This window comes from Staurois parvus, unplaced genomic scaffold (genome assembly GCF_062004578.1).
Source record: "Staurois parvus isolate SC_StPar_1 unplaced genomic scaffold, SC_StPar_1.0 ptg000347l, whole genome shotgun sequence".
In the NCBI taxonomy this organism is placed as follows: domain Eukaryota; kingdom Metazoa; phylum Chordata; class Amphibia; order Anura; family Ranidae; genus Staurois; species Staurois parvus.
The window spans coordinates 6,830,622-6,856,478 of NW_028318143.1; the positions used below are offsets into that span (position 1 = coordinate 6,830,622).

General features: G+C 39.0%; 1 protein-coding gene across 2 annotated transcripts in view; it reads right to left on the bottom strand.

The window, feature by feature from the left end:
• Positions 1 to 25,857, bottom strand: part of COL24A1 (collagen type XXIV alpha 1 chain) — a 384,809-nt gene that overhangs the window by 154,199 nt on the left and 204,753 nt on the right. For both annotated transcript variants that reach the window (XM_089684422.1, XM_089684421.1), the window contains exons 13-18: positions 20,835 to 20,888; positions 18,890 to 18,934; positions 4,060 to 4,113; positions 3,936 to 3,980; positions 3,642 to 3,695; positions 1,194 to 1,247 (exon numbers count right to left, since the gene is read on the bottom strand). In XM_089684422.1, coding sequence (XP_089540548.1) covers positions 1,194 to 1,247; positions 3,642 to 3,695; positions 3,936 to 3,980; positions 4,060 to 4,113; positions 18,890 to 18,934; positions 20,835 to 20,888 — 306 coding nt within the window. The remainder of the gene's footprint in view (positions 1 to 1,193; positions 1,248 to 3,641; positions 3,696 to 3,935; positions 3,981 to 4,059; positions 4,114 to 18,889; positions 18,935 to 20,834; positions 20,889 to 25,857) is intronic.

Consider the following 25,857-nt stretch of genomic DNA (forward strand, 5'->3'; position numbering starts at 1 on the left):
CAAAACTAGGTAGGAGGAGGAGGAAGAGCCGAACTTCCCCTTTTGGGTGAAGTTCTGCTTTAAATAACAAACTTGCTCTGTTAGTTATGGGGGGCTTATCACTGGCCCTAGCTACAACATGAAATATATTCATTAAAAATTACTGAGCACCAAATATAGTAAAAAATTAGGAAGTTGAAAATAAGTGAGCGCTCAATCAACACAGGGAATAGTGACCATGCACCAAAGGCACCATATAAGACCTTCAGGTAAACAGTAATATACTAAAAGGGTGCAGCACTGCACCCTTTTAGTATATATAGTCAAAAATTAGGTTTTATTGGTCCTTGATATGTAGCTATATTAAGCAATATGACCATGGTTCACATTCGTGCTGGCCACTGTTGGCTATGGTTGGAAGATGATCCATATTGCAATGCTATAGAATTTAATATCTTAGTAAGAATCCTTTTGGTTCTACCCCTTGCAACTCTGCAAAGAATCTAATAGAGACCTAAAGTGAACTTGTGGCTAGGCTATAGACATTCATATCTTTACATATTCTTAATAAGCAGCACATGCATGTTAAAACAAGCCTTCACTGTCCTCTGTAACTGCATGAGCTGTGCAGACATCCATCCTATAATTTCACAGTACAAGTCATCCAAGTTGTTCTTTCAGCAGCTCAGCTCACCCACCTCCCCACTCCCAGCAGTGACTCAGCAGCTCAGCTCATCCTGCTCCTCATCCTAGAATTGCTAAGAATATATAAAATACTTGAATATCTCTATATCTGGCCACAGGTTCACTTCAGGACATTAAAGTGTTTCTCTGCCCAGGTGCATCCACTACTACTCATAGCTGAGCTGCCTCTAAAAACAAGAACAAGGCTTCCATTGGCAGCTGTTTCATTTGTACAACTGACTAAACAAATTTCTCCTCACTGAAGTTTTGTAAATGCCTGCCTCATCGGGTAGTATAGACACTGATATTCAGCTTTTAGTTCTCACACTTTCTTATTTTGATGAAATGTACACTCATTTGACAGCACAGTTCTTTCAAAAATGTAAGTCCTTCATCTACAGTTCTCTCACAAATTGCTGAATGAGATTTCTATGAACTAACACCAAGTAAAACCTCAACTCTATATAAAAACATTCTGATTAGCATTCTTATTGTTGATCTTACTTGTAAACTAAAACAGGCTGACATACCGGGGGTCCTTGTTTTCCTTTCGGTCCTGGTGGCCCTGGCAAACCTATTGCTCCCTGTTGAGAAAATAAAGAATCAACAAGACAAGTTTTTTTTAAATTTCAGATCAGATCATAATAAACATGGTTAAAAATAATAACTATTTGAATTAACATAGAGGGTTATTAAGTAAAACCGGAGAGTGCAAAATCTTGAGCAACTCTGCACAGAAACCAATCAGCTTCCTGTTTTTTTTGCCAATGCTTAATTGAAGGAGCTGAAGTAAGAAGATTGGCTATCATGCACAGCTGCACCAGATTCTGAGTGCACTCGTTTTAGTAAATCTCCCCCATAGTGTCAAGAAGATTTGTATGTGTACTGAGATAGATTTTACCAATGAAACAAGTCCAGCTCCATGTGTTCTGCTTTCCTAACTGCAATTCACTCACTTTCTCTGTAGGTGAATGTGGCAGGAAGTAAAAAGTATGACATTTATATTCCACTCTAAGTAGACTACAGAAGATGGGAGGAAAAATATCTAATAAAAACAATTTACAGAGCTGATTATCCCATCCTACAGCATAAAAAAATCAGATTAGTACGGACAGGTGGTGTTGAGTTTTAAAGTTGACCTGTGGGGGAGATTCACTAAAGCTGGTGCACTCAGAATCTGGTGAACCTGTGCATGGTAGCCAATCAGCTTCTAACCTCAGCTTGTTCAATTAGGCTTTGGCAATAAAAGCTGGAAGCTGATTGGTTTCTATGCAGAAGTGAGCTTGATTTTGCAGTCTCCAATTTTAGTAAATAAACCCCATGGTGACAAATGAATCCCTTTGCCTCCCATATAGTCAGAATTCTAAGTTTTAAAGTCAGAATTCTGAAATTAAAAGTCAGAATTCTGACATTATCTCATAATTCTGATTTAAAGACAATCTAGAATTCTGAAATTTGAAGTCAGAAGTCAGAGATTAAAGTGAGAATTTTGTGTTTATAGGTAACAGAATTCAGACATTTTATCTCAGCATTCTTACTTATTAAAATCAGAATTCTGTGATTAAAGGCAAAATTCTGAGGAGAAAGTCAAAACTTTAAGTTTGAAAGTTACAATTCTGAGTTTCAAAGCCAGAATTTACTTATTAAAATTCAGAATTCTGAGTGTTAATATTACAATTTTGAGATTAAAAGTCAGCATTTTGTTATTGCCCCAAAACTTGTCTGCATGTAGAAGTATTTTCTGGAAGAGGTATTTAGGGACTTCTTTTCACACCTATGAAATTAGGGCATAGGAAACAGCGTGGAGCTGATATTTTGCTTTAGGTATGTGTGTATCAGTGTTTCTTTTCAATTTCAACTCGGTAAGTAGATCACAGAAGATGGACCATGCTAAAGGAAATGTATTAAATCAAATTCTGACTTTTAATCTCAAAATTCTAACCTTAAACTTTAAATGCCAGATTTCTGACTTTCTGTCTGAGAATTATGACTTTAAAACTCAGAATTGTAACTTTGAAACCAAGGGTTCTGACTTTACCCTCAGAATTATTCCTTTACTCACCAAATTCTGAGTCTTTTATTAAGTCAGAATACAGAGATAATGTCAAAACTCTAGTTAGAATTCTGAGATTAAAACTCAGACTTCTGACTATCATGTCAGAAGTTTGTGAATAAAGGAAGAATTTTGAGGTTAAAGACTGAATTCTAAGTTTCAAAGTTTGAGTTTTAAAACAATAATTCTCAGATTAGATGTCCGAATTCTGGCATTAACAGTTTAAAGTTAGAGTTCTGAGATTAAAAGTCAGAATATGGTTTCACAATTTCCTTCAGAATGGCCCCAAGGCTCTTTATGTAAAACAGGTATTTTCGAATCTTCTTTTGACACCTCCGAAATTAGGGCATGGAAAGCAGTATGGGGCTGATCATTTGCTTTGGGTATGTGTGTGTCTTGTTTAAAACTAATTACTCGTATTTTTTAAATGTATCAACATATTCTACAGATTTCTCCACATCAGTCTCTTCTCAAGAGGTACTTACATTTGAAGTGCATAAATACTGAAGTGTCTGTAGAGTATTCCATTAATCTATCTGTGGATGTATTTTTTGCATCAAGCAAACCTACATGGGAAGAACATATTCGCCATGCAAACTGTGTCCCTAAGAGCTTCAACAAATGGGAATAAAACTATATTACCGGAGATATGCCTTGAGTGCATTGCATTCATCAGCATGTCCAATATGCACCCTATACATCTCTATGAAGAGCAGAGGCTGTTGTGCACACAGATGTGTGTTGATGTATTGGGTGTCAAACTGCATCTCTGAAATCAGAGTTTGATGCACCAAAAAGTTTTCCAGCAGGTGCTTTGGATGCTGTTTGGAATAATATGACCAACTTTCAGTCAAAGACTATTATATCTTGACAGAGCTTTCATCAGGAACATAATATTTATGTTAATTTGTTATGCATAACCTACCTTATCTCCTGGATAGCCATTCTCTCCCGGTTCACCTGAGAATCCAACTTCACCCTACATAATATATCATTATTAGTCATAACATAACAGCAACATTTCTGCAGGTTCTCTGGCAGCAATATCTGTATAAATTCTCAAGAATTACATAGAATTAAAATTCCAAACTTCTGCCAAATCTGTCATACCAAAAAGGCTTTGTTGTTAATTATTCTTTCAACAAATGTGATTAACATTACAAGTGTGGGTTTATTGTGTAATAATATGTCACATTGATAATAAAAATATTTAGATCACCTTATCACCTTTCAGTCCAAGCTGTCCCATAATTCCTGGAAGGCCCTAAAAGGGAAAATAGTGATTTATTTTGTTGGCATAACCCTACATGTGATTATCATCTATAGATGTTGTATTATAATACCTGAGGGCCAGGAATCCCTGGTGGTCCAGGTGGTCCTGCTGGTCCAACCTCTCCCTGCATGACAAGAGATCGAACAATAATCTGTGGTCACATGGCTGCATACAATGAGCTTAAAGGATCAGTCTACTCAAACTGATAACCACTTCACACCCGGCCTATAGTACAATAACGGCCGAGTGGGAGTGCTGCCATCCAGGGTGGATGCCAGGATCTGTCACTCGCTCTGTCCGGATGACAAATCAGTGTATTGGGCATCTGCCGGTAGCATGTGATCACTATGACCAAACACAGCAGATCACATGACAGTTGTACACAATGAATGACTCATTCATAGCCATTCATTGTGTACTATTGTGCTGATCTCTGTGATTGGTCACAAAATTCACATGGTACAGATAGGGCCAAGCAAAGTGCATCTGTACTATGTGATAGCTGTGGTCAATCACAGCTTCACAATAGTATACACTGGATGAATGGATGCCATTCATAAAAAAGGATTGGTTATAACAGTTATTATCACTGTTATAAGCAATCAGAGTGTGTAAACAAATCCTGATCACCTCCCCAGAGTAGTACAGTGTCACACTATGGTAACACTACTGAAAAAAAAGTTTTAAAAAATTGTGAAAAAAATGTATTTTTTTACATACTGTCACCAGTCATTGTCCCCGATCACCGGCTCACAAGTTATATGACGACTCTGTACCAGCTGCACTGGTAACAGTATGTAAAAACAAATTGTGAAAAAAATAAATTTTTTGCATTTCTTTATTTTCCAAAACATTACAACTTCAAAAAAACTACTCTATGCCTCTTACCAAATACCTTGGCCTGTCTACTTTCCAAAAAAGGGTCATTTGGGGGTATTTGTACCATCCTGGCATTTTAGGGCCTCAAGAAATGAGATCAAGGGCCAGTTCCAGTCCAATGAATTTTTTTTCTGCATCAAAGACGCATTGATAGTATGTTACATGGTTTCCAATGACATGAAATGGACTGGAAAGCACCTAAACGCACCAAAAATGCACCAGAACACACAAGAAAAAGAGAGAAAAATGAATAGGAACGCATCAAAAATACAGCAAAACCGAGTTGAAAAAGTGAATACAGAAACACATTCAGAACGCATCCGAACTGCATTTTTACGGTGTAAACCAGCCCTTAAATGAGATAGGCAGCCAGTACATCAAGATTGATAGATTTTCATATATATATATATATATATATATATATATATATATATATATATATATCATAGTTTTTAGACTATAACTCACATAAACTAAATAATATACACTAGCTTACTGATCTGCAAAATGTTATAACAGAAACAAAGTAAAACATGTTTTTTTCAACATTTTCTGTCTTTTTTATTGTTTATTTAGCAAAAAATGTAAAACCCAGTAGTGATTAAATACCGCCAGAATGAAAGATCTATCTGTCTAAAAACTTAATTTGTGTACAGTATTGCATGACTGAGTAATTCTCATTCAAAGCGCTGAAAATTGGCTTGGGCAGGATGGGGGTCAAAGTGTCCTGTATTGAGGTGGTTAATGTTATGGGTGGATGCTTGTAGGCTGCATCTCCGGTGCATTTAGTAATGAGTTCTCAAAAGCTATATTATTTGCAATGTAAACTAAACAAAACAATCTTCGGGGACGGTATCACCTTTTTGTACTGGCCAAAGGGTGGAGCTGGGAATTCAAAAGTTGAGTTTGTAAGAAATATTAAAACTTGCCAGTAATTACCCAAAGTTCATCCTTTAATGAAATGTCACATAAGGTGGCCGATGTCAACTTCATATGGCCTTTTAATGAAAATTTATAATGAAGAAGCAAAGAAGTTAACTTTATTGACCTTTTCTTTTGAAAATGTGAGTTATTTGGCTGCAATACTAATATAATAACTTCAAAACATTAAGTCACTGCCCTGAAACAAGTATGCAAATATAGACCTATGGAAAATCCCGGAGATCCACTTAAGGGCATAAAATCAGGACAACCACATTAACTTTCAAGTGAAGATTAGAGGTTTGCTAGTGATCCCCAATAAAAGCAGGGTTAAAAAGTAAGGTCACATATGCTGGTCTCTTAATGACTTTACATGCCTGTTCAGACCTAGCAGGCAGTTCGGACCCCCAAAAAAACACCCCCTCCCTAGGCATTAGTTTTGAAAACACATTTGGACAATCATGATATTATGGTGGCTCCAAATCCTACCCTATCTCTGGTATTTTCCCCATAGACTTAGTGCACCAAGGTCTGCACCAGTCTTCTAGGGAAAGAACCTCTGGGGAGGCATCAACAAACCAGTCTGGGTTCACAGGAGAATGCTGTTGAGAATAGTGCCTTGTCCTAGCAATGTACTCTATAGGTTGAGGCTGAGGTTATTATTATTATTAAATAATAAACAGAATATATATAGTGACAACAGTTTGTACAGCGCTTTACAATACAAAGAGAGACACTAGAATTTGATATAAGAGGACAGGCTTGTGGGAGCTCATAATCTAAGAAGGGGGAGCAAGTGGTACTAAATGTAATAGTTTTGACAGATGAGTGGATGGAAAAGGTAGAAGTACAGTTTTTTTTGGTTGAGGCAGGATAGGCATCCATTAAGAGATGAGTATTCAGGGATCACCTAAAGGCAGACAGAGCAGGAAATAGCTACACAGACTGAAGTAGAGAGTTCCAGAGGATGGGAAAGGCTCTGGAGAAGTCCTGGAGATGAGAATGAGTTGAGGTAATGAGGGTGTTAGAGGAAAGGAGGTCTTGGGAATGAATGAACAGGAAAGTTTGGGTGATATTCAGGATTAGAGATTGCTGGGGGAGGAGAGCTCTTTAATACCTTCAGGCCGAAGTGACACTAGTAATGCAGGATTTAAAGGATAAGTTCACCTTTTAGTAAAAAATTATAATTATAAAATTATAATTTGCAGGTAAAAAAATGTGCATTTAGTATTTTTGCCTGCAGGAACCTGTCAAGGCTGCCGGGACTTGTAGTCTCTCATTCACAGAATGCTGTGAATGAGTGATGCAGCCAGGCAGGTGGAGCCCCGGATGGCCACGGTTTTTTAAAATTTGCCAGCGTGCCGGGGGGTTGGGTTAGGGGAAGATCCCCTGCTAGCTGTCACAGCGGGGAGCGGGGTGCAGTCAGATCACAACATGTTCCATCCTGAATATGGTTGAACATGTTACGAAATGTGAACTCCATTAAATCATTCATATTGGAGATATTTACAAAGTGTATTACAAAAGAAACTACAGCATGTTATATTGCAACCAGAGAGATTATGTAACTTTTCTAGCTAGTAAAACAACAAAATGCTGACCCATTATGGTAAAAAGTCATAAAACTTTGAATAGTATCCTGTAAGTTTTATAACGATCAACTATAAATTTCCATGCCATGACAGGAAGTCCTCTCCTGCATATGGAAATGTCTGTCTCTTGGACCAGACATAACCGAAGGCTCTTAAGTATATTGTTTAAAATGCTTTAAAGGGAACTTGCCGTACATTTTCAGTGAACTATTTTTTAAACTATTTCTATGATGTTTACTTGAAAGTCACCTTTTGAGCATTTTTTTATATTTTTAATTGTTTACAGTTCTGTATTTTTGATACTGTATTTTAAATAAAGATTTTAAATGCTCTCTGTATATGTATATTTTTAAAAATGCTTTAAAGGGAACCTGCCGTACATTTTCAGTGAACTATTTTTTAAACTGTTCCTATGATGTTTACATGAATGTAATTTTTTGAGCATTTTTTATATTTTTAATTGTTTACAGTTCTGTATTTTAAATAAAGATTTGTAAACGCTCTCTGTATATTTATATCAGGAAATGTTATCGCTGATTATTATATTGTATGTTAATTGTTTTATTTTGTAAAGGAGTTTTAATCCAGTTCCGCCAGTCCTGTTAGTCCCTCCTTCCAGACTGCATAGCCAGGTCCTGGAATGTACACAGCAGGCTACACTGTAATTAAACACAAATGCTCTTGCTCTTGGGGATGGACTTGATGCAGGCTACAACCACATTAAGAATGTCCTGGAACATGCACACCTTGCTGCCCTCAATAGACTGGGGAAATCCAAATATACTGAATGAGGAAAGAACAAACAGAGGGCGTACAGGCCTAGTGCATTACCATAAAAAATGTTTAATAAGAAATAAAGTAGGTGTTGTTCCCACAAACGACAATAAAGTCAAGGCATGTCATAAAAGAACAGCTGGGTCAACAGTGGCTCTGAGGAAGAGGCAAGTCCTCGAAACGCATCAGCCTATTGGATGTCTACACTCCCTATTGTGGACTGTTACTTAGCACAGTGTTGACCCAGATGTTCTTTTATGATGTGCCATGACTTTATTGTCGTTTGTGAGTACAACACCTACTTTATTTCTTATTAAACATTTTTTATGGTAATGCACTAGGCCTGTGCTCCTTCTGTTTGTTCTTTCCTCATACACTATAGTTAATGCCTGGTCCAGGATCCCCCCAGCCTCTCCCAGTCTAAACAATTGTAATATTTACTTGTCCAGCGATCTCCACTATCTAGAAAAGTTACCACTGTAGTAAAACCTTCTCCCTCTGACACTTCCAGGTTGCCTGGTTCTCCACTGTCTGCTGCAGATCTACTCTGTATCCTGTAGTGAAATAGTGGCCATTGGATGGAACCAGAATGCTCAGCAGGGAGCCGGGCAGTAAAGGTGTACTCACACTACGTGTATTGTAAGTCAAATTCATTTGTCTAGTGGTATTGCTTTGTACAGTGCTTAGTCTCAGTTCAGCATACCTTGCCGGGATGGCCTGGAAGAGGGCTTGGGGTATGGTTCAGCTAATCACTTAATCACTGAGCACTCGCAGACCACAAAACTATGGTTCGTGCTGGTCTGACTGCAGAGATGATGACATGTGGTGACATAAGCATGCTCAAGCCAATCAAAATGCTAGCACAGAGCAGAAGGGAAGTGGGGGCAATCATACCTGGGCACTGTACAAGGAAACCATGCCTAGTATGAGAACACCTTCAGCCTTCTATCACAGGTAGCACTTTTTGTTAAACATTTTTTTGTAGCTTTAGTTAAAAAAAAAAGAAAACATACTTTAACAAATCTGTGGATCTAGCGCGCACATACCTTAAGGCTCCATGCACACTAGCATTTTTTTAAAGCCCATACAACGCTGGATTAAAAAACACTGGTAAATTAGTAATGTTTTAGTAGCGTTTTAGTCATGTTTAAAGGGTTTAGGAGCGTTTTATTAGTGTTTTTACAGTACATGTAAAAAAAAAAAAAAAAGAAAAGAAAAAAGGTAGAAAAAAAAAGCTGTTAGTAGGGTTTTAATAGCATTTAGTAGTGTTTAGCGTTTTATTTTCTGCTGAAAAAAAGCTCCAAAAAACACTACAAAAACAACTTTTTTTTATGCTCCTAGAAGATGAAGCTTAATAAATGCTAATAGCCTAAAGTAGTGTGAAAGGACACATAGGATAACACTATTTAGCTTCTAGAAGAAAGAAAAATGCTAATAACACCTTCTAGGAGCTTAAGAAAACACTAGTGTGCATGGAGCCTTAAGGTTGTTCCTGCAGTGGGTCCTTTACAGCACTCACATCTGACATATATATCAACAATATCTGGGCATTTATATAACCCTGCGTACATTAGCAACCCCTCTCTGTGATATAAAAAAATGATCAGGTTGATATAAATATAGAAATATATAAAGCAACCGGAGCTGGGTGCGTACATCTTCATGGTCAACAGGTGGTGCTAAAGAGCCTGTTTCTTGCACCGTGACAGTAATATTTACAAACATATATATACCGTAGTATGTATGCAAAGTTAGAATATCGGATATGTAAAGATTTTGTACCTCTCACTTTTGCCTGATCATCTACCACTTCTGGCCTCTTACAGCTTTCATAATATTATACTATCAGCACACTTGAAATACAAGCCTTTTATCCCAATACACTCTTCAAGAGAGCAGCTGAAACTTTAGATCAAAGACTCAAAAACATGCAAAAAGTAACCACAGTTTTCATTAGTCTGCCTACTCTAAGCTGATGAAAATGAATCATGATTGACTGCTCCGGGTTATTGTCCATCACTGATTCTTACACTGTACTAATAAAGGAAGATTTTGTTTTCAAATGTGTAGTTGGTGGAATCTGAGATTATACTAGTACTAGTTCTGCCAAATATTATTATACTACTAACCAACATATACACTATATTGCCAAAAGTATTGGTTGGCCTGCCTTTCCACGCACATGAACTTTAATGTTATCCCAGTCTTAGTCTGTAGGGTTCAGTATTGAGTTGGCCCCGCCCTTTGCAGCTATAACAGCTTCAACTCTTCTGGGAAGGCCGTCCACAAGGTTTAGGAGGGTGTCTATGGGAAGGTTGGACCATTCTTCCAGAAAAGCATTTGTGAGGTCAGGCACTGATGTCGGACGAGAAGGCCTGGCTCACAGTCTCCGCTCTAATTCATCCCAAAGGTGTTCTATCTGGTTGAGGTCAGGACTCTGTGTAGGCCAGTCAAGTGTCTCCACCCCAAACTCACTCATCCATGTCTTTATGGACCTTGCTTTGTGCACTGGTGTGCAGTCATGTTGGAAAAGGAAGGGGCCATCCCCAAACTGTTCCTACAAAGTTGAGAGCATGAAATTGTCCAACACTTCTTGGTATGCTGCCGCCTTAAGAGTTCCCTTCACTGGAACTAAGGGGCCAAGCCCAACCCCTGAAAAACAACCCCCCACCATAATCCCTCCTCCACCAAATTTTACACTTGGCACAGTGCAGTCAGGCAAGTACCGTTCTCCCGACAGGCAACCGCCAAACCCAGACACCTTTGTTGGACTGCCAGACAGGGAAGCGTGATTCGTCATTCCAGAGAACACGTCTCCACTGCTTAAGAGTCCAGTGGTGGCATGCTTTACACCACTACATCCAACACTTTGCATTGCACTTGGTGATGTAAGGCTTGGATGCAGCTGCTCAGCCATGGAAACCCATTCCATGAAGCTCCCTACACACAGTTGTGCTGATCTGAAGGCCACACGAAGTTTGGAGGTCTTTAGCTATTTATTCTGCAGAAAATATGCGACTTCTGCGCACTGTGCGCTTCATCATGCGCTGATCCCGCTCTGTCATTTTACGTGGCCTACCACTTCGTGGCTGAGTTGCTGTTGTTCCCAGTTTCTTTCACTTTGCTATAATACCGCTAACAGCTGGCCGTGGAATATTTATTAGCAAGGAAATTTCACAGGTGGACTTATTGCACAGGTGACAACCTATCACGGTACCACGCTTGAATTCACTGAGCTCCTGAGAATGACCCATTCTTTCAGAAATGTTTGTAGAAGCAGTCTGCATGCCTAGGGGCTTGATTGTATACACCTGTGGCCATGGAGGTGATTGGAACACCTGAATCCAATGATTTGGAGGGCTGGCCCAATACTTTTGATAATATAGTGTATGGATGTCACACGGTTTTGTAAAACTTGATCTTTTCAAAACTGAGTTCACAATATTAATAATATGTCTTCCCTAATGAAGAATGGAGGCATTGCACGTGGCCAGGAACACTAACAATGGGACATTCCTAAAGCAAAACCGTTTTTTTTTATCTGTGCATTAGATCAAAGTCTCCTCCCCATTCATTTTTGCTGTATAATAGTGGAGCAAAAATGTACCTGTGGGAAGAAATGTCAGAATTTATACAGTTGTTACCTTATCCCTAGCTTCCCTCATGGTGCCTAGGCAGGGGTGACATCACCATTCTTCCAGTGAGAACCTAAGAAATGCCATGTAGCCCAGATCTCGTGAAAAGACAATCCTGCACTGTGCTGGAGCATCAGCTCACTAGATTTGGACTACTCTAGTACTAGATTTAGTACTCTGAAGGTCGGTGATGTCACCCACTGCAGTACAGAAGCAGGGAAAAAGGTAAGTAGGTAAGTATACTAACCCGACATGTGTTTTCTTGTTATTTTAGTGCAGTATTTTAGCAAGAGGAAGAGGTTTTCTCATGAAATAAGCAGATCTTGATAGTTTTGCAAGGTCCGCTTAAAAGTGATTAAAGGAGAAGTATGGCTCCTCTGCTGCAGCCATCTAGGTGAGTATGTATGTAGGTATGTTTTTTTTGTTTTTCAAGTGACATTTAATATTTCTGGCATAGCAATACAAAACAGTAACAGTAAAACAACTGTACTGGTGTCTATGTACTGGGCTGGATGTATACACTGTCTACCATGCCACCCCCCCCCCCCCCCCCCATAGGACCCGTTGGGTCGACTGTGGTGTAAATAGAGGACAACCTGTGGGGAGAGTAGTACAACCTGTGGAGGAATTTCAATTGGATCCATTTATCTCTAACATAGAGATCATATCAGGTGGATCATGGCTGGTGGGAGAGGCCATTAGGGTGCTGTACAAAGCTTCCTAAAAACATCACAGCACTCTGCCTCAGTACTCGTCTCTAAAGGTCTCAGCCCTGATGGAAACAGTAGGCTAGCTCTTGAGAGGAGTTATGCAAATATCAAAATGCCTTGATGGATGGATGTCAGTCTGGAGAAGTGGACAGTCCTAAGCTGGTGGCATTTGCTTTCAGACATACCAGGGTAGCACCCATGTGTGATGCTGGGACTCCCAAGACTGAAAAATAAGTCTAAAGAAGGAAAGGGGTGGATCAGGTGCACTCAGATTAGGGAGAATGCTAGATGATCATGGGCGTCCTCCAGCTGGAGAACAAGGCAGACTCTACCCAACTTGCTGCAGCTTTTAATGAACACTGTGAGAAGTTCACAGCATGAAGTGAAATTACAGTAAGCAATTTCAGTATAGGAGAGACTATACAACTGTGCAGGACTGAATCTTAAAGTGTTACTAAACCCAGGACCCTGTATTCACTATATTTGGTCTCCCACAGTACACAGAACATGGAGATGCAGTATATATCAGTCTTGTGACTTCTATCAGTGTCTAGCAGAGCAATGGTTAAAGCTTGTAGGAGGATTTTCATTCTCATCTGACTGTCCAATGAGGCTGCATGACCCCTGACTCCCTGTCTGGACTGAGCTGATTGGCCCTGTGCTAATCACATGCCCCCTCCCCCCCAAACTGAGCATGTGCAGAGTGCCTCGTAGGGCTCTGTACTATCAGCAGATGGATTGGGGACTGTGGAAGAAGGGGAGCATCAGAGAAGACAGGATCAAACAGACTTTTAACACAATGCAATGGATTAACTCCTTAGGTTCCACAGTGAGTATAAGAAGCATGCTTTACTGCACATACAGACCTATTTTTACTGTTGTGGGTTTAGTAAAACTTTAAGATTGGAGTTCAGCTTTAAATATAACATTTGATTTATGTTTGGATACAATTGCTAGCATCTGTTAGCTTGTTGAAAAATATAACTTGTCTGTAAATATTTCTGCTTTGGCTCAATGTATCTCTTCCATGAATGGACCATTTGTATACATGAGGGATTACAGGCATATATATTTACAGATCCACTTTTAGTGCTTACACATGTTTGCATTTCTTATGATACATTGTGCATATTATACGTTTACATATATATTTAGAATGAGTTTTGCATGTTTATCAGATGGTATTATAAGTGTGTATGGAGAATACAACTGATATTCACAATAAGAAAATTGACTATGAAAAAGTTTGGCGTCATGTATATACCACATTTTTTCATGTGCGGCAAAGAATTTGAGACATTGAACTAAATCTAAAACTTTTACAAAGGTGAGATCAGTTTAGGAGAGATAATCATATATTAAAGATTGGTTTACAGCAGTAGTCTTCAAACTGTGGCCCGGGGGCCAGATGTGGCCCTTTGCTTGCCTTTATCAGGCCCTTGGGACACTATTCCTTCCATTGATACAAGGTACTATTTTCTCTACACCAACAATGGTGCATAATTCCTAGCACTGATACCAACATGAGGGTACTAATCCCACTAACCCCAACAATGGGACACTATTCTTCTCACTGATACCATTGATGGGGCACTATACCTCCCACTGACACCATTGATGGGACACTATTCCTTCCACTGACACCATTGATGGCACACTATTCCTCCCACTGACACCAACTGCAGGGCCCTATTTTTGCCACTGACACCAATGATGGGGCACTATTCCTCCCACTGACACCATTGATGGGACACTATTCCTTCCACTGACACCATTGATGGCACACTATTCCTCCCACTGACACCAACTGCAGGGCCCTATTTTTTCCACTGACACCAATGATGGGGCACTATTCCTTGCCCTGATAAAAACAATGAGGCACTATTCCTCCCACTGATGCCAATGATGGGGTACTATTTGTTCCCCTGATACCAACATTGGGGCATTATTCCTACCAATGATGGGGCACTATTTATACTCATAATACCAACAATAGGGCACTATTCCTCCCACTACTAATATCACTGATGGGGATATTCTTTACTTCTTTACTTACTTTGCTCAGGGCATTTTATACTCACACTGGCCAGAGTCCGGCCCCCTCAAAGTCTGAAGGACAGTAAACTGGCCCTTTGTTCAGAAAGTTTGGAGACCACTGGTTAACAGCCTCCCCCTTTACAGCTTTGTATTGTATAAAAGATATTCAGATTTTTATAAACCATAGCCAAATCCTTAAAAATCCTTCCAATTGGATTACATTCTTTTTGGTATATATATACTGTATGATGAAAAGTTTTCATATCAGGAAACTGATAATTAACATATAGCAAAGTCTGCCAAGTCTTTCATTCCAAAAATCTAAGAAGGCTTCAAGTATTGCCTTGCATACTAAATAGATAAATATTCTAATTCAAATAATACAATCAGAAAAAATTCAACCTATGCTCCATCCTAATTCTCCACCCGGAGGCTTCTCTGACTGTATTTTAAAATTATATTAGAATCATATTTATGTTAAATATGTTATAGTTATATTTATATTTATCTTACAATTTATTTTATACTTACCATTCTTAGACATCTTTAGGTTGGTCACACGACATGCAGGGTTCCTCTTCTATGGCACTGGGTAGCTCTTAGTCAATAACTTGATGATGTCATCACCGTTTTATGCATCATTATACTGTGAGAGCAGGGCACCAAGATAACGCCCCTTAAGGTTTAGCGCCGTTCTATGCATCATTATACTTTGAGAGCAGGGCACTAAATAACGCCCCTTCAGGTTCAGCGCCGTTCTATGCATCATTATACTGTGAGAGCAGGGCACCAAGATAACGCCCCTTCAGGTTCAGCGCCGTTCTATGCATCATTATACTTTGAGAGCAGGGCACCACGATAACGCCCCTTCAGGTTCAGCGCCGTTCTATGCATCATTATACTGTGAGAGCAGGGCACCAAGATAACGCCCCTTCAGGTTCAGCGCCGTTCTATGCATCATTATACTTTGAGAGCAGGGCACCACGATAACGCCCCTTCAGGTTGTGGCTCCATGATGCCCTAAACTTACAGGATATCCTCATTCTTCCAGGTTGAATGACACTGTCGTGATATTATGCCATTACTTAATCAGCACACGTTAGGACCCTGGAGCATACACTCCATAGCAAACCACATTTTTTAGTAAATTCAGCATATTTAGGCTATGGATGCATCCATGCACATCTAGGCCATATATACTGATGGTTTTACACTTTGCACATTAAGGACCAAAGGATTTGCTTTTCCAGGTCTACCTTTAGATCTCAACTCCAAACCAACAGATAATTATACTACTTAAAAACTGTACAACTAGGGGGCTGTCCTACCTGCAGAAGGATTTGTATGTCAGTTCATCCAGTCCTGTGACTGGACAGCAAAAGAGAAGCAGTACACTGATTAGATTACCTCTCTGCTCTCTCCTATTGTCAGCACATATAAATGCAGAATACCTAAAAGAAAACCTCTTTGGCGGATAGCTCCATAGAAAGCTAAGAAGAACAACCGCGCAGGCATAGAGAGCAGGAAGAAGATCCAGGCCCAGCAGGATGCAAAGACTGCGATGGCTCATGACTGCAAGGAACAGAAAGCAAGGACCTGCAAGGACCAAGTTTACAGCTAGGTGCTGGAAAGGGTGGGTTAATTAAGGTTAAGGGAGGGTTAGCCAAACCGGGAAGTCTACTTTCTGTGACAATTTTTTTTTTATATATATAACTGCATTCATTGGGTTTTTGTATCTGCCTGGAATTCATCTTTAAATCAGTTTGTAAAATGTAAAGACCATTCATTTGTTGTGTCTCGGACAAGCCTCTTGAGTTTCAGTAGCTGAGAACTGTAAGTTGTAATAAATCACAGGGCTCTTAAGAGCCGGAGCTCTACAGCTGGGATGGAAGTTCTGTGTTGGCAGCTCGGTAACACTCTTTTGTCTCAAACTAGTAAAATGTTCCAGGCTGATTGTGTGTAAAGTCCAGCAAGCTAGAGGGCAGGAGGCCAGCTGGCAGGGCCCACTGTGGACAGGAAAAAAGATAATGTTCTGTACAAATCCTCTGTGGAGCAGTCAGCACCTTCCACTAGAGGACTATTTACATATCGACTTAACTGAATGTAATTCAATGTCAAGTGTTGTTCACAAATATCAACTCTTATGAATACAAACTCCCTAAATGAACCCCCTACTGAGAAAAATATGTAGGCTGCAAATTCAGATCTTCCAAAAAATGCTATTTTTTTCACAGTCACAGATAAGAATAAGCATGCAGCAAGTGAAATTAGAACTGCTGGTCCACACACTTGCTCCAGTCAGTATCTCAGAAAATACTGAAGCTACTGAATTAGCAAGACAAGCCAGACAGCTAGACCTTTCAGAAGGAGCGTTCAGGAATAACAGCAGGTTTTCCTTACAGCAAATCACTAGGCCAGCCTTCCCCAATTTTTGTAACCACTTGGTGTCTGCCCTATAGCAGCTGTACTGCTACAGGGTGGCCACTCTGTGCAGAATCACGTATATATGTGATTCTGCATTTTCGGGTAGGCCAATGACTCCCGTGGGTGTCAATCACCAGGTCCCAGCCAGCGATTCATGGGATTCAGCTATCAATGGAGTAGCTGATAGGAGAGAGATCTGTGAGTGTAAAAAACACAGATTTCTCTCCTGTTAGCGGGGAGGTGCTGGTTTTTATCTCCCTGCAAAGCAAAGCAGGGAGATAAAAACCAGCACATCCCCTAGTAAATCACTACAATGTTCAAAGATAAATCACTTCCTAACATCTGTTTAACCCTTTGATCACCCCAGATGTTAACCCCTTCCTGCCCAGTGTCATTAGTACAGTGTCAGTGCTTTTTATTAGCACTGATCACTGTATTAGTGCCACAGGAGAGGTCATTGCCGTTAGCCAGTTCCCCCCAGTCAGTTATTATCAGAATACCCACAGTACTATCGCAGTCCAATTATGAGTCGCTGATCACCACCGTTACTAGTATAAAAAAATAAATAAAAATTCTAGTATATATATCATAGTTTGTACACACTATAATTTTCATGCAACAAGTTACTATACACTTATTGGGATTTTTTTCACCAAAGACATGTAGCAGAATACCTTTTGACCTAAATTTATGAAGACATTTTATTTTCTAAACTTTTTTATTGTGCATTCTTTATAGCAAAAAGGAAAAAATATTGTTTTTTTTTTAATTTTTGGTCTTCTTTCATTTATAACGCAAAAAATAAAAAACACAGTGATGATCAAATGCCACCAAAAGAAAGCTCGATTTGTGTGAAAAAATTATATAAATTTAATTTGTGTACACAGTTGCATGACCGTCAGTCAGTTAAAGTAGCACAGCGCCAAATAGCAAAAAATGGCCTTGTCATGAAGGGGGTAAATCTTCCGGAGGGCAAGTGGTTAAAATAAAAAAAATAATAATAATAAAATTGCGGAATCCTCTAAATAACTTTCCGAGCTCAGGGTACCCTTGCTAATAATTACTATATCTCCAGCTCATGGTACGTTAGTGTGATGGACAGCGGGAAGAATACTCCTTACATCTGTGACCATGGGAATAATCCAACATATCAAGATAGCTAAAAAGACCATTGTTGATATTGGTTACTCATCTGACAGACTCTTCTAGGCAAATATAAAAAACACAAATTAATGCAGCTCTGTGACCAATAATACATCAATGAACATATTTTTTTTGCTGCAATCAATGTATGTACCTATATTTGAAATTATATCAGTCTCATGCGGTCCCTGTACAGCATAGCTGGAGTATAAGAGGAAGAAGCGGCACAAGAAGAGAAGAAGTTTATGTGCCGACAAAAAGCATGCTGATGGAAAAAGAAAGCATGGTGACAAAGAGATGTTTTCATCACTGTGCTGCTTCTCCTTTCACTGTCCAGTCACATGCTGGGGGCTGGGTTCAGGGGAAAGGGGGGCTGAATGTTGCTGGCCTCATGGTGAGGATATCTAGTAATAGAAAACATATTGTGGGGAATTTTTGGGACTGAAGGTGAATATTGCACCAAAGTTGGTTTTCTTATTTGATTCTTTCATAGGCTTTTATTTATTTATTTTTTGACAGGAGTTTTGCTATAAAGTAAAACTGAAAGATTGTTGTAAAGATCTTAGAGGCCCATCCCCAGGCACCCCTATTAAGATCAGAAGCTACTGAATGGTAGCCCAGCCCAGCAGCCGTTGGTGAAGATAGAGGAACGTGAGTGCTGTAGATGTCTAAAAGCTATACCTTGCTCCCTATTGCCACATGCTCATAAAAATTATTTTGATTTTACATAAAAATGTTGAACTTTTTAAAAGAATTATAGACAACTGTTGAAGAACTATACTTACTCTCAAACCAGGAAACCCAGGAGGTCCAACACCACCAACAATTCCCTACAAAACAAAAATGGGTGATGTTAAATAAGGCTGAAAAAAATCTAACACTAACCATACAGTATATAACTTCCAATTCTTAACAGTCCTCCTCCCTCGTCACCTTGTCTGCTGAACTTGCCAACAAGTGTCCAGACATGACCAGGCAAGGCAGAAAAGAAAAGTCCAGTTTTGGACCATGCCAAATTCAGCAGGGACAAGCCTGAACTACACAGAAACCAAATTACTTACTGCCACTCTGCCAGGGGGTGGGTGTTTGTGATGTCAAAGAGTAAGAATCAGGGCAGGTTGGTTGATTATAATCCAGGCTGCCTTTGATCTGTACCCATGTTAATTTGGATGGAGCACTGGAAGTAGCATGTATTGTGTAGAATAGACAGTGCCACTGCTACTACTAGGAATTTAAGTAAAATCTACAAAAGTCTTCTATAATGCGCAATCTGCCTGGCCACAATCCATATATGTTTGAGAGTGGACAAAGCCCCATTAGAAGGAGTCAATAGAATCACAAGCCCCGGAACAGATAAAATCAAAATTCACTGTAGTGTTGGGTTAAGAAGCATGACATGTAGGAGTGCCTAGATTGATATATCACCAAGCCAGTGGAGAAGAGAAACACATATTCCCTGAAGCTGGAGGATCCTGGACCCAAAAGAAGTTTGCTCAGCCCAGGAGCCTCAGGACAATGGGAGGAGTGTGTGGATGGCTGGATGAGTTGTTGGAGCTGCCCATACTGTGGTTATCTACATATCCCCTGGAACCTCTTTGCGCTTGGCTACATAGGCTGGACAAGCTAGACAATTCCATCACCTTTACCATGGATTTAGGTAAATTCTACAGTAGGCCTCTATGATGTGCAATCCCAGCACTAATAATGCTAAAAGTGGACTTTTCCTTTAAACAGAACAAAGAAGAACAAGATTGAATGCAGTGTATTGGTGCCGTCTTCTCGCTGTCCTAAGCACTGACACATATGGATGAATTTGGTTAAACACCACAATAGACCCATCACTTGTAACACTTGTAGTTCTTGAGTAACAAATTTGTTACTTCCTCTGACAGTAAATTTGAGCACTTGGCATTCCAAAAAATACAGTTTGCGATCACTCTTTGCCAAGCTTCCTGGCAGCAATGCAGATACTCCCAAACTACAGTGAACAGTGATGTTTTCTTAAAACTCATGCTTAATGCATCCCACAGGAACTCACAAGTGTTCAAATACTGTCCAGAAGACCAGCCCATTTGGCAAATACCTGAACTGTCAGATTACCAACCTGTTTCTATTTGATTTACTGAAAAACAAAAGACTAATATGTTAAACTGTAGTAATACAAAAATGCAGCTTGCTTAATATCTACTAGTAGTTAGTCACATTGAACTGGACTAACTACTCTTAGATATATCATAACCTGGATAAATAGGAACCTTTGCAGACAACGTGTTTAATAATGTTTAAGCCTTGTGGCATTCCGATTCAAATGATTAATTCTAAGTATTATTTAATGATTAAAATTAGGGTTCACTTCACATTTAAAATATGATAAAATGAGTAATTTACATGATTGTTATCAGTTGGCAATTTCACTTAGGTTCCAAAAGGGTACCAGACGGTAAAAAGAAACATATCATTTCATGAAGATTAATGATGGATGTACGGAACTGATTTGGTGAACTGATGAAAGCAATTGCTAAAAACGGAATAAATTAATTACTATTGCCTTGAATGAATTACTCCTCATCACAAGCACCTTTCAAAGGCTTTAGGGACATTATGTTCCTGTTGCCCCAAGTCATGTTAAGCTTACAAATTGTTAAACAAACACGATCCGATGTTACCAATCTTATGGTTTAGTGTTTCTGCAGTACACTGTAAGGCTCTGTAAATGAAGCAGATACTTACTGGGCTCCCATCTGGACCGGGAGGCCCTCTATCACCCAAGTCTCCAAGAAAACCCTAGAGAAAGCACAGACATAAAACATTGGACTGTTTAGAAGTATGGCCAGTATTGACATATGCATTCATGCATAACATTGCAAGTTGAAAAATATACACATGTGCAATACAGTATAACCAGTCAAGTTATAGTGAGGGGGCCAAGAAGAAATAAAAAAAACCTTCAACTAAAATATTCGGCACTGCCTACTTCAAATGAAAGGCATAGTGTATTTTCTTATGCTGAGTTATTATTGTGATTAAAGTATGTTTATAATATTCACAATTTTACAAATATACAATTTCATATTTTTCTTATTGTATTAAATTATTATATTAATAATTTTGCCCCCAGAGGGAGTTCTTAGCTCATCGGAGACATTATTACTATTACACAAGAAGCAATCAGCCAGACTGGTAGTGCATTGTTTGCAATGAGTCAGGCAGCTCATTGTTTAACACTGTAAAGCAAAAGCAGTAAGCAGAGGCTGTGTATGTAATAGGCAAATATGGTTGATCCCATTGATATGTAAAATTACAATGTATACACAGAGAAAACATTAACCCTGCATTTTGAAACATTAGCACATACAGAAAATATAACAGGTATAACTGACATCTTTTAGGGCCTGTATTGATGGGCTTTTGATCACTTCAAATGGGCTTTGCATTTCCATACCTGTCTATAGGAATGCAAAACCCACTTAAAGCAGGGATATTACAGGTCAGAAGGAGGTCAAATGCGCCTGTCAATTAATTCTAAAACTCAGATATGTATCAAGCCGATGTCAAGAGGATGCCACACAAGCCCAGAGCCTTTCAACACATTACATATACTATATATCTAAAAGGTTAAAAGGACCATACATTCAGTTTAACATTTTTTTTTTTTACATTTCAGCATTTTCACAATATTTTAAATAAGAAATGTATTCCCGTTTTAAGAACACTGGGAAGTGCTCAAAAAATAATGAAAATAAAATTACTCCAAAGGTCAATTTTATTTATTTATCATATTTAGATCTACCACTATATATATCTTAGAGGCAGCCAAACTGAATTTTAGAAAATATTAAAACGATATGTATAATTCTGTTAAAAATCCATTAAAGTTGAACTCTGAGCTGGGCACAAAAAGTTGAACTCACACATAAGCTGGGCTAGCCACTAAGGAGCAGTGGGAGGAGCCCAGCAGCTTCACCCACTACAGGCTGCCTGCAGAAAACTACAGGTGGGGCGGAGACAAGACCAGTCACCCTGCACAATGAGAGAGAGTAGCAGTGGCCGGTCTTTATTACAAGAAGCTCCTGCACAGAGGACAAGTCTCACACTGGATTATTGCATAGATCTGGAAGAAATACACCAAGCACACCAAGATTCAAGTAAGATTACAAATGCAGTTTCCACTGAAGGCCCCTGTGACAATGCAAGAACACAATTGGTAGATAGAGACAGAGTTTGTCACCCTAAAACAGAAAATGCCTGAACAAGGACCTACATGTCAGGATCACTAAATATGAATTTTGAGAAAGCCGCAGATGAAAAATAATAAAAATTACTTGCGTTTGTGTATGCATTATTTCCGGTTGGGTTCTCTTTAACCACTTGCCCTCCAGAGGATTTACCCCCCTTCCTGACCAGGCCATTTTTTGCGATACTGCAATGCGTTATTTTAGCTGACAATTGCGCGGTCATGCAACACTATATATAAATGAAATTTATGTCCTTTTTTTCCCCAGAAATGGAGCTTTCTTTCGGTGGTATTTGATCACCTCTGCATTTTTTTTTTTTGCGCTATAAACAAAAAAAAGGCCATTTTTGACTTTTTGCTATAAAACATATCCAATACAAAATGTATAAAATCAAATTTCATCATAAATTTAGGCCAAAATGTATTCTGTTACGTCTTTGCTAAAAAAAAATCCCAATACGTGTAAATTAATTAGTTTACGTGAAAGTTATAGCGTCTACAAATGGCAGTATCTATGCTGGAAATTTTGTTATTTTTTTTTACTAGTAATGGCGGCAAACAGTGAGTTATAGCAGGACTGTGGCGGGCATTCTGACACTGTGTGGGAACTGACTAACTGCCACTGACATCCCCAGTGACACTAATACAGTGATTAGTGCTAATAAAAAGCACTAACACTGTACTATTGACACTGGAAAGGAAGGGGTTAACATGTGGGCTGATCAGAGAGTTAACTATGTGCTGTGTGTGTTTTACATTATGTGCTGTATTGTGTTTTACTATGGAGACTTGCTGCTTTGTATTTCTCTGCTGTGCAGAGAAATATAAGAACAGCATGTCCTTGTTTACACACAGGTCTCTCCCCTGTCAGCTGTCCTTGACAATCGTCGAGTGCCGGTCAGGAATCGCTGGCCGGGACTTGGTGACTGACATCCCTAGCCACCAATAGCAGCGTGGGTAGGGTGGCGCTTGTGCACGTCCCCTACCCGGAAATGCAAATTAGGTATATATTCATGATTTTGCGGAGTCCTGCCACCCTGTAGCAGTTCTTCTGCTATAGGGCAGCGGGCAAGCGGTTAACCGACCTCAAATCCCACAGGATGCCAGTTTGGGGAAACACGTTGAGTGGAGTCTTGGTGTGACGTCATCACGCACTGGAGTGTCAACCTTGTGTTATATTAAGCATGCTTTACCCGCTTATCTATAAGTGTCTGATTTGCTAAATAAAGAGATTCTTTTAACTTTCTGAGGCTTCTCCCTATTTGCACTTTATACACGCCTGCATGACAAGTGGTATCTGGTTCAGCTTACTCCATTTATGAGATAGTGTTCCATCTGAGAGGGTGTCAGTGAGAGTGCCATCCTTTGATTTGTTGTTTAAGCGCTTTTTGATCTCTGTCATTCGAGATCAATCCCATCCGGTAAGAGGCCATTTTCTTTCTCTTTGAGCAGATCTTGAGTACTGGAGCACTTTTGGGAGTGGAAGTTTAAAAGCCCTGAGCACTTTTTCACAGTGATGGTTTAATATGAATTATATTGACTTTTTCAATTGATTAGAGATGTTGCAAATGTCATGATACAAATGTTTATATCTGGTTGTTTGCATTGACTTGTAAAAAACATTTTTGTTTGATTTAAAGAGACAGCACAGTTTTTTTTTGTTTTATTGCAGGTGGATATTTTGTTGCAGCAGCCCATACTCACAATTTAGGTGGGCCGAGCACAGGAATTTATTTTTATTAGAAGATTACTAAATTGGCTCTAGTATGTGTATGTATGAATGTGAGTTAGGGACCTTAGATTGTACACCCCTTGAGGGTTAGGGACTTATGTGAATGTACAATATATATGTAAAGGGCTGCGTAAATTGACAGCGCTATATAAGTACCTGAAATAAATAAATAATAATTACTTGTTGGAACTTATGTGAGAGTTTAGTGATTGGGTTTAAATCTACATTAAACCTTTTGGCTTTCAATCTAGTTTAATTTGGTAGAACATTTATAGGAAAACAAATGCACAGCAAGGAAGTCTCAGCATCCATTTCCTTCTCTTCCTCTGCACTGCAGAGATGACATCACTCCCTTCGCTTTGATAAGACGCAGTGATACTCAGCATGTGAACAGCTGTTGTAGATAGCTCTCCCAGTGTCCTCAGTATGTCTTCCTTTGAGAATTTATCCTGTGAAGTGCGGGGACAATGTAAAAATGTGCAAAATTGGGATTTGCTTTGGCTTGTTTACTGATAAAGCTACATGTTAAAGAGAAACACTTAATCCAGGCATCAATCATTGACACTCAGGGAGTTGATTTACTAAAATTGGAGAGTGCAAAATCACCAAAGCCAATCAGCTTCTTCAGCTTGTTCAATTAAGCTTTGTCAATAACACGTGGAAGCTGATCTATGCACAGCTGCGCCAGATTTTTCACTCTCCAGTTTTAGTAAATCAACCCCTCCTTGTCAAAGTAACTTTTTCTGCAGCTCAGTGTTTGCCTCCCTGATGTGGTGACCATATATGTTTTGATAAATAGAAATATGGAAACATAGAAAAGTGACAGCAGAAAAAAGACCAAGTGGTCCATTGGGTCTGCCCTATTTTATTTAAATTTATACATATTTATATATCTACGTTTGTCCCAAGCATATTTGCATATACTTACTGTTGACTGACTCACTACCTCAGCTGGAAGTCTATTCCAATCATCAACTACTCTTTCAGCAAAATAACACTTTCAAAATTTAGCTTTGAACTTTAGTCTGCTAGTTTAAGGTCATGTCCCTGTGTTCTTGATCTTGGATTCATATTGAAAATATTGCCATCCTGTACCTTGATCACCCCCTTAATATGTGTTAAGGTTTCAATCATGTCTCTTCTTTCCCTTTTTTCCTCTCTAGACTGTACATATTAAGTTCCTGAAGTCTCTCCTGGTATGTTTTATCCTTCAGGCCTTTCATCATTTCTGTTGCTCATCTCTGGACTCATTCTATCTTATCAATATATTTTTGAAAGATGATTTTTTTTCAACTGATAGGAATAATCAATATATTGAGAACTCATTTGATCAATGTAGCACACACAAATAAATAGATTTCAATTTATAGTTAAGATACGATTGTAATTATTGTATGATAGCGAGCGGTTCTCTGTTTCCACCATGAAATCTTATAATTTCATTGAAATGCAGTTGTATTTATGAGCAAAATATATCAATGATGGCAACTGATGTAAAACGATAAAAAAAATTTCCAGCCAGACCCAATCATAGCCCTTTTAAACCTCCACCCTCCATCCATTTCTAAATCCCAATTCAAGCTTCTCCTGCAGGTCACCACGGCAGATAAACAAATTATGGCCAAATCATGGAAGTCGCCATCCCTTTGTATTCTATCTGTTAGAAACAAAGTAATGCAAGCAATGATTCACGCCAAAGTGGCAGCAACCATTATGGACTCTGTCTCCAAATTTCCTAAAGATCTGGAACCCCTGGATGGAACACTTCCTCCCGTCAAATTTTGATG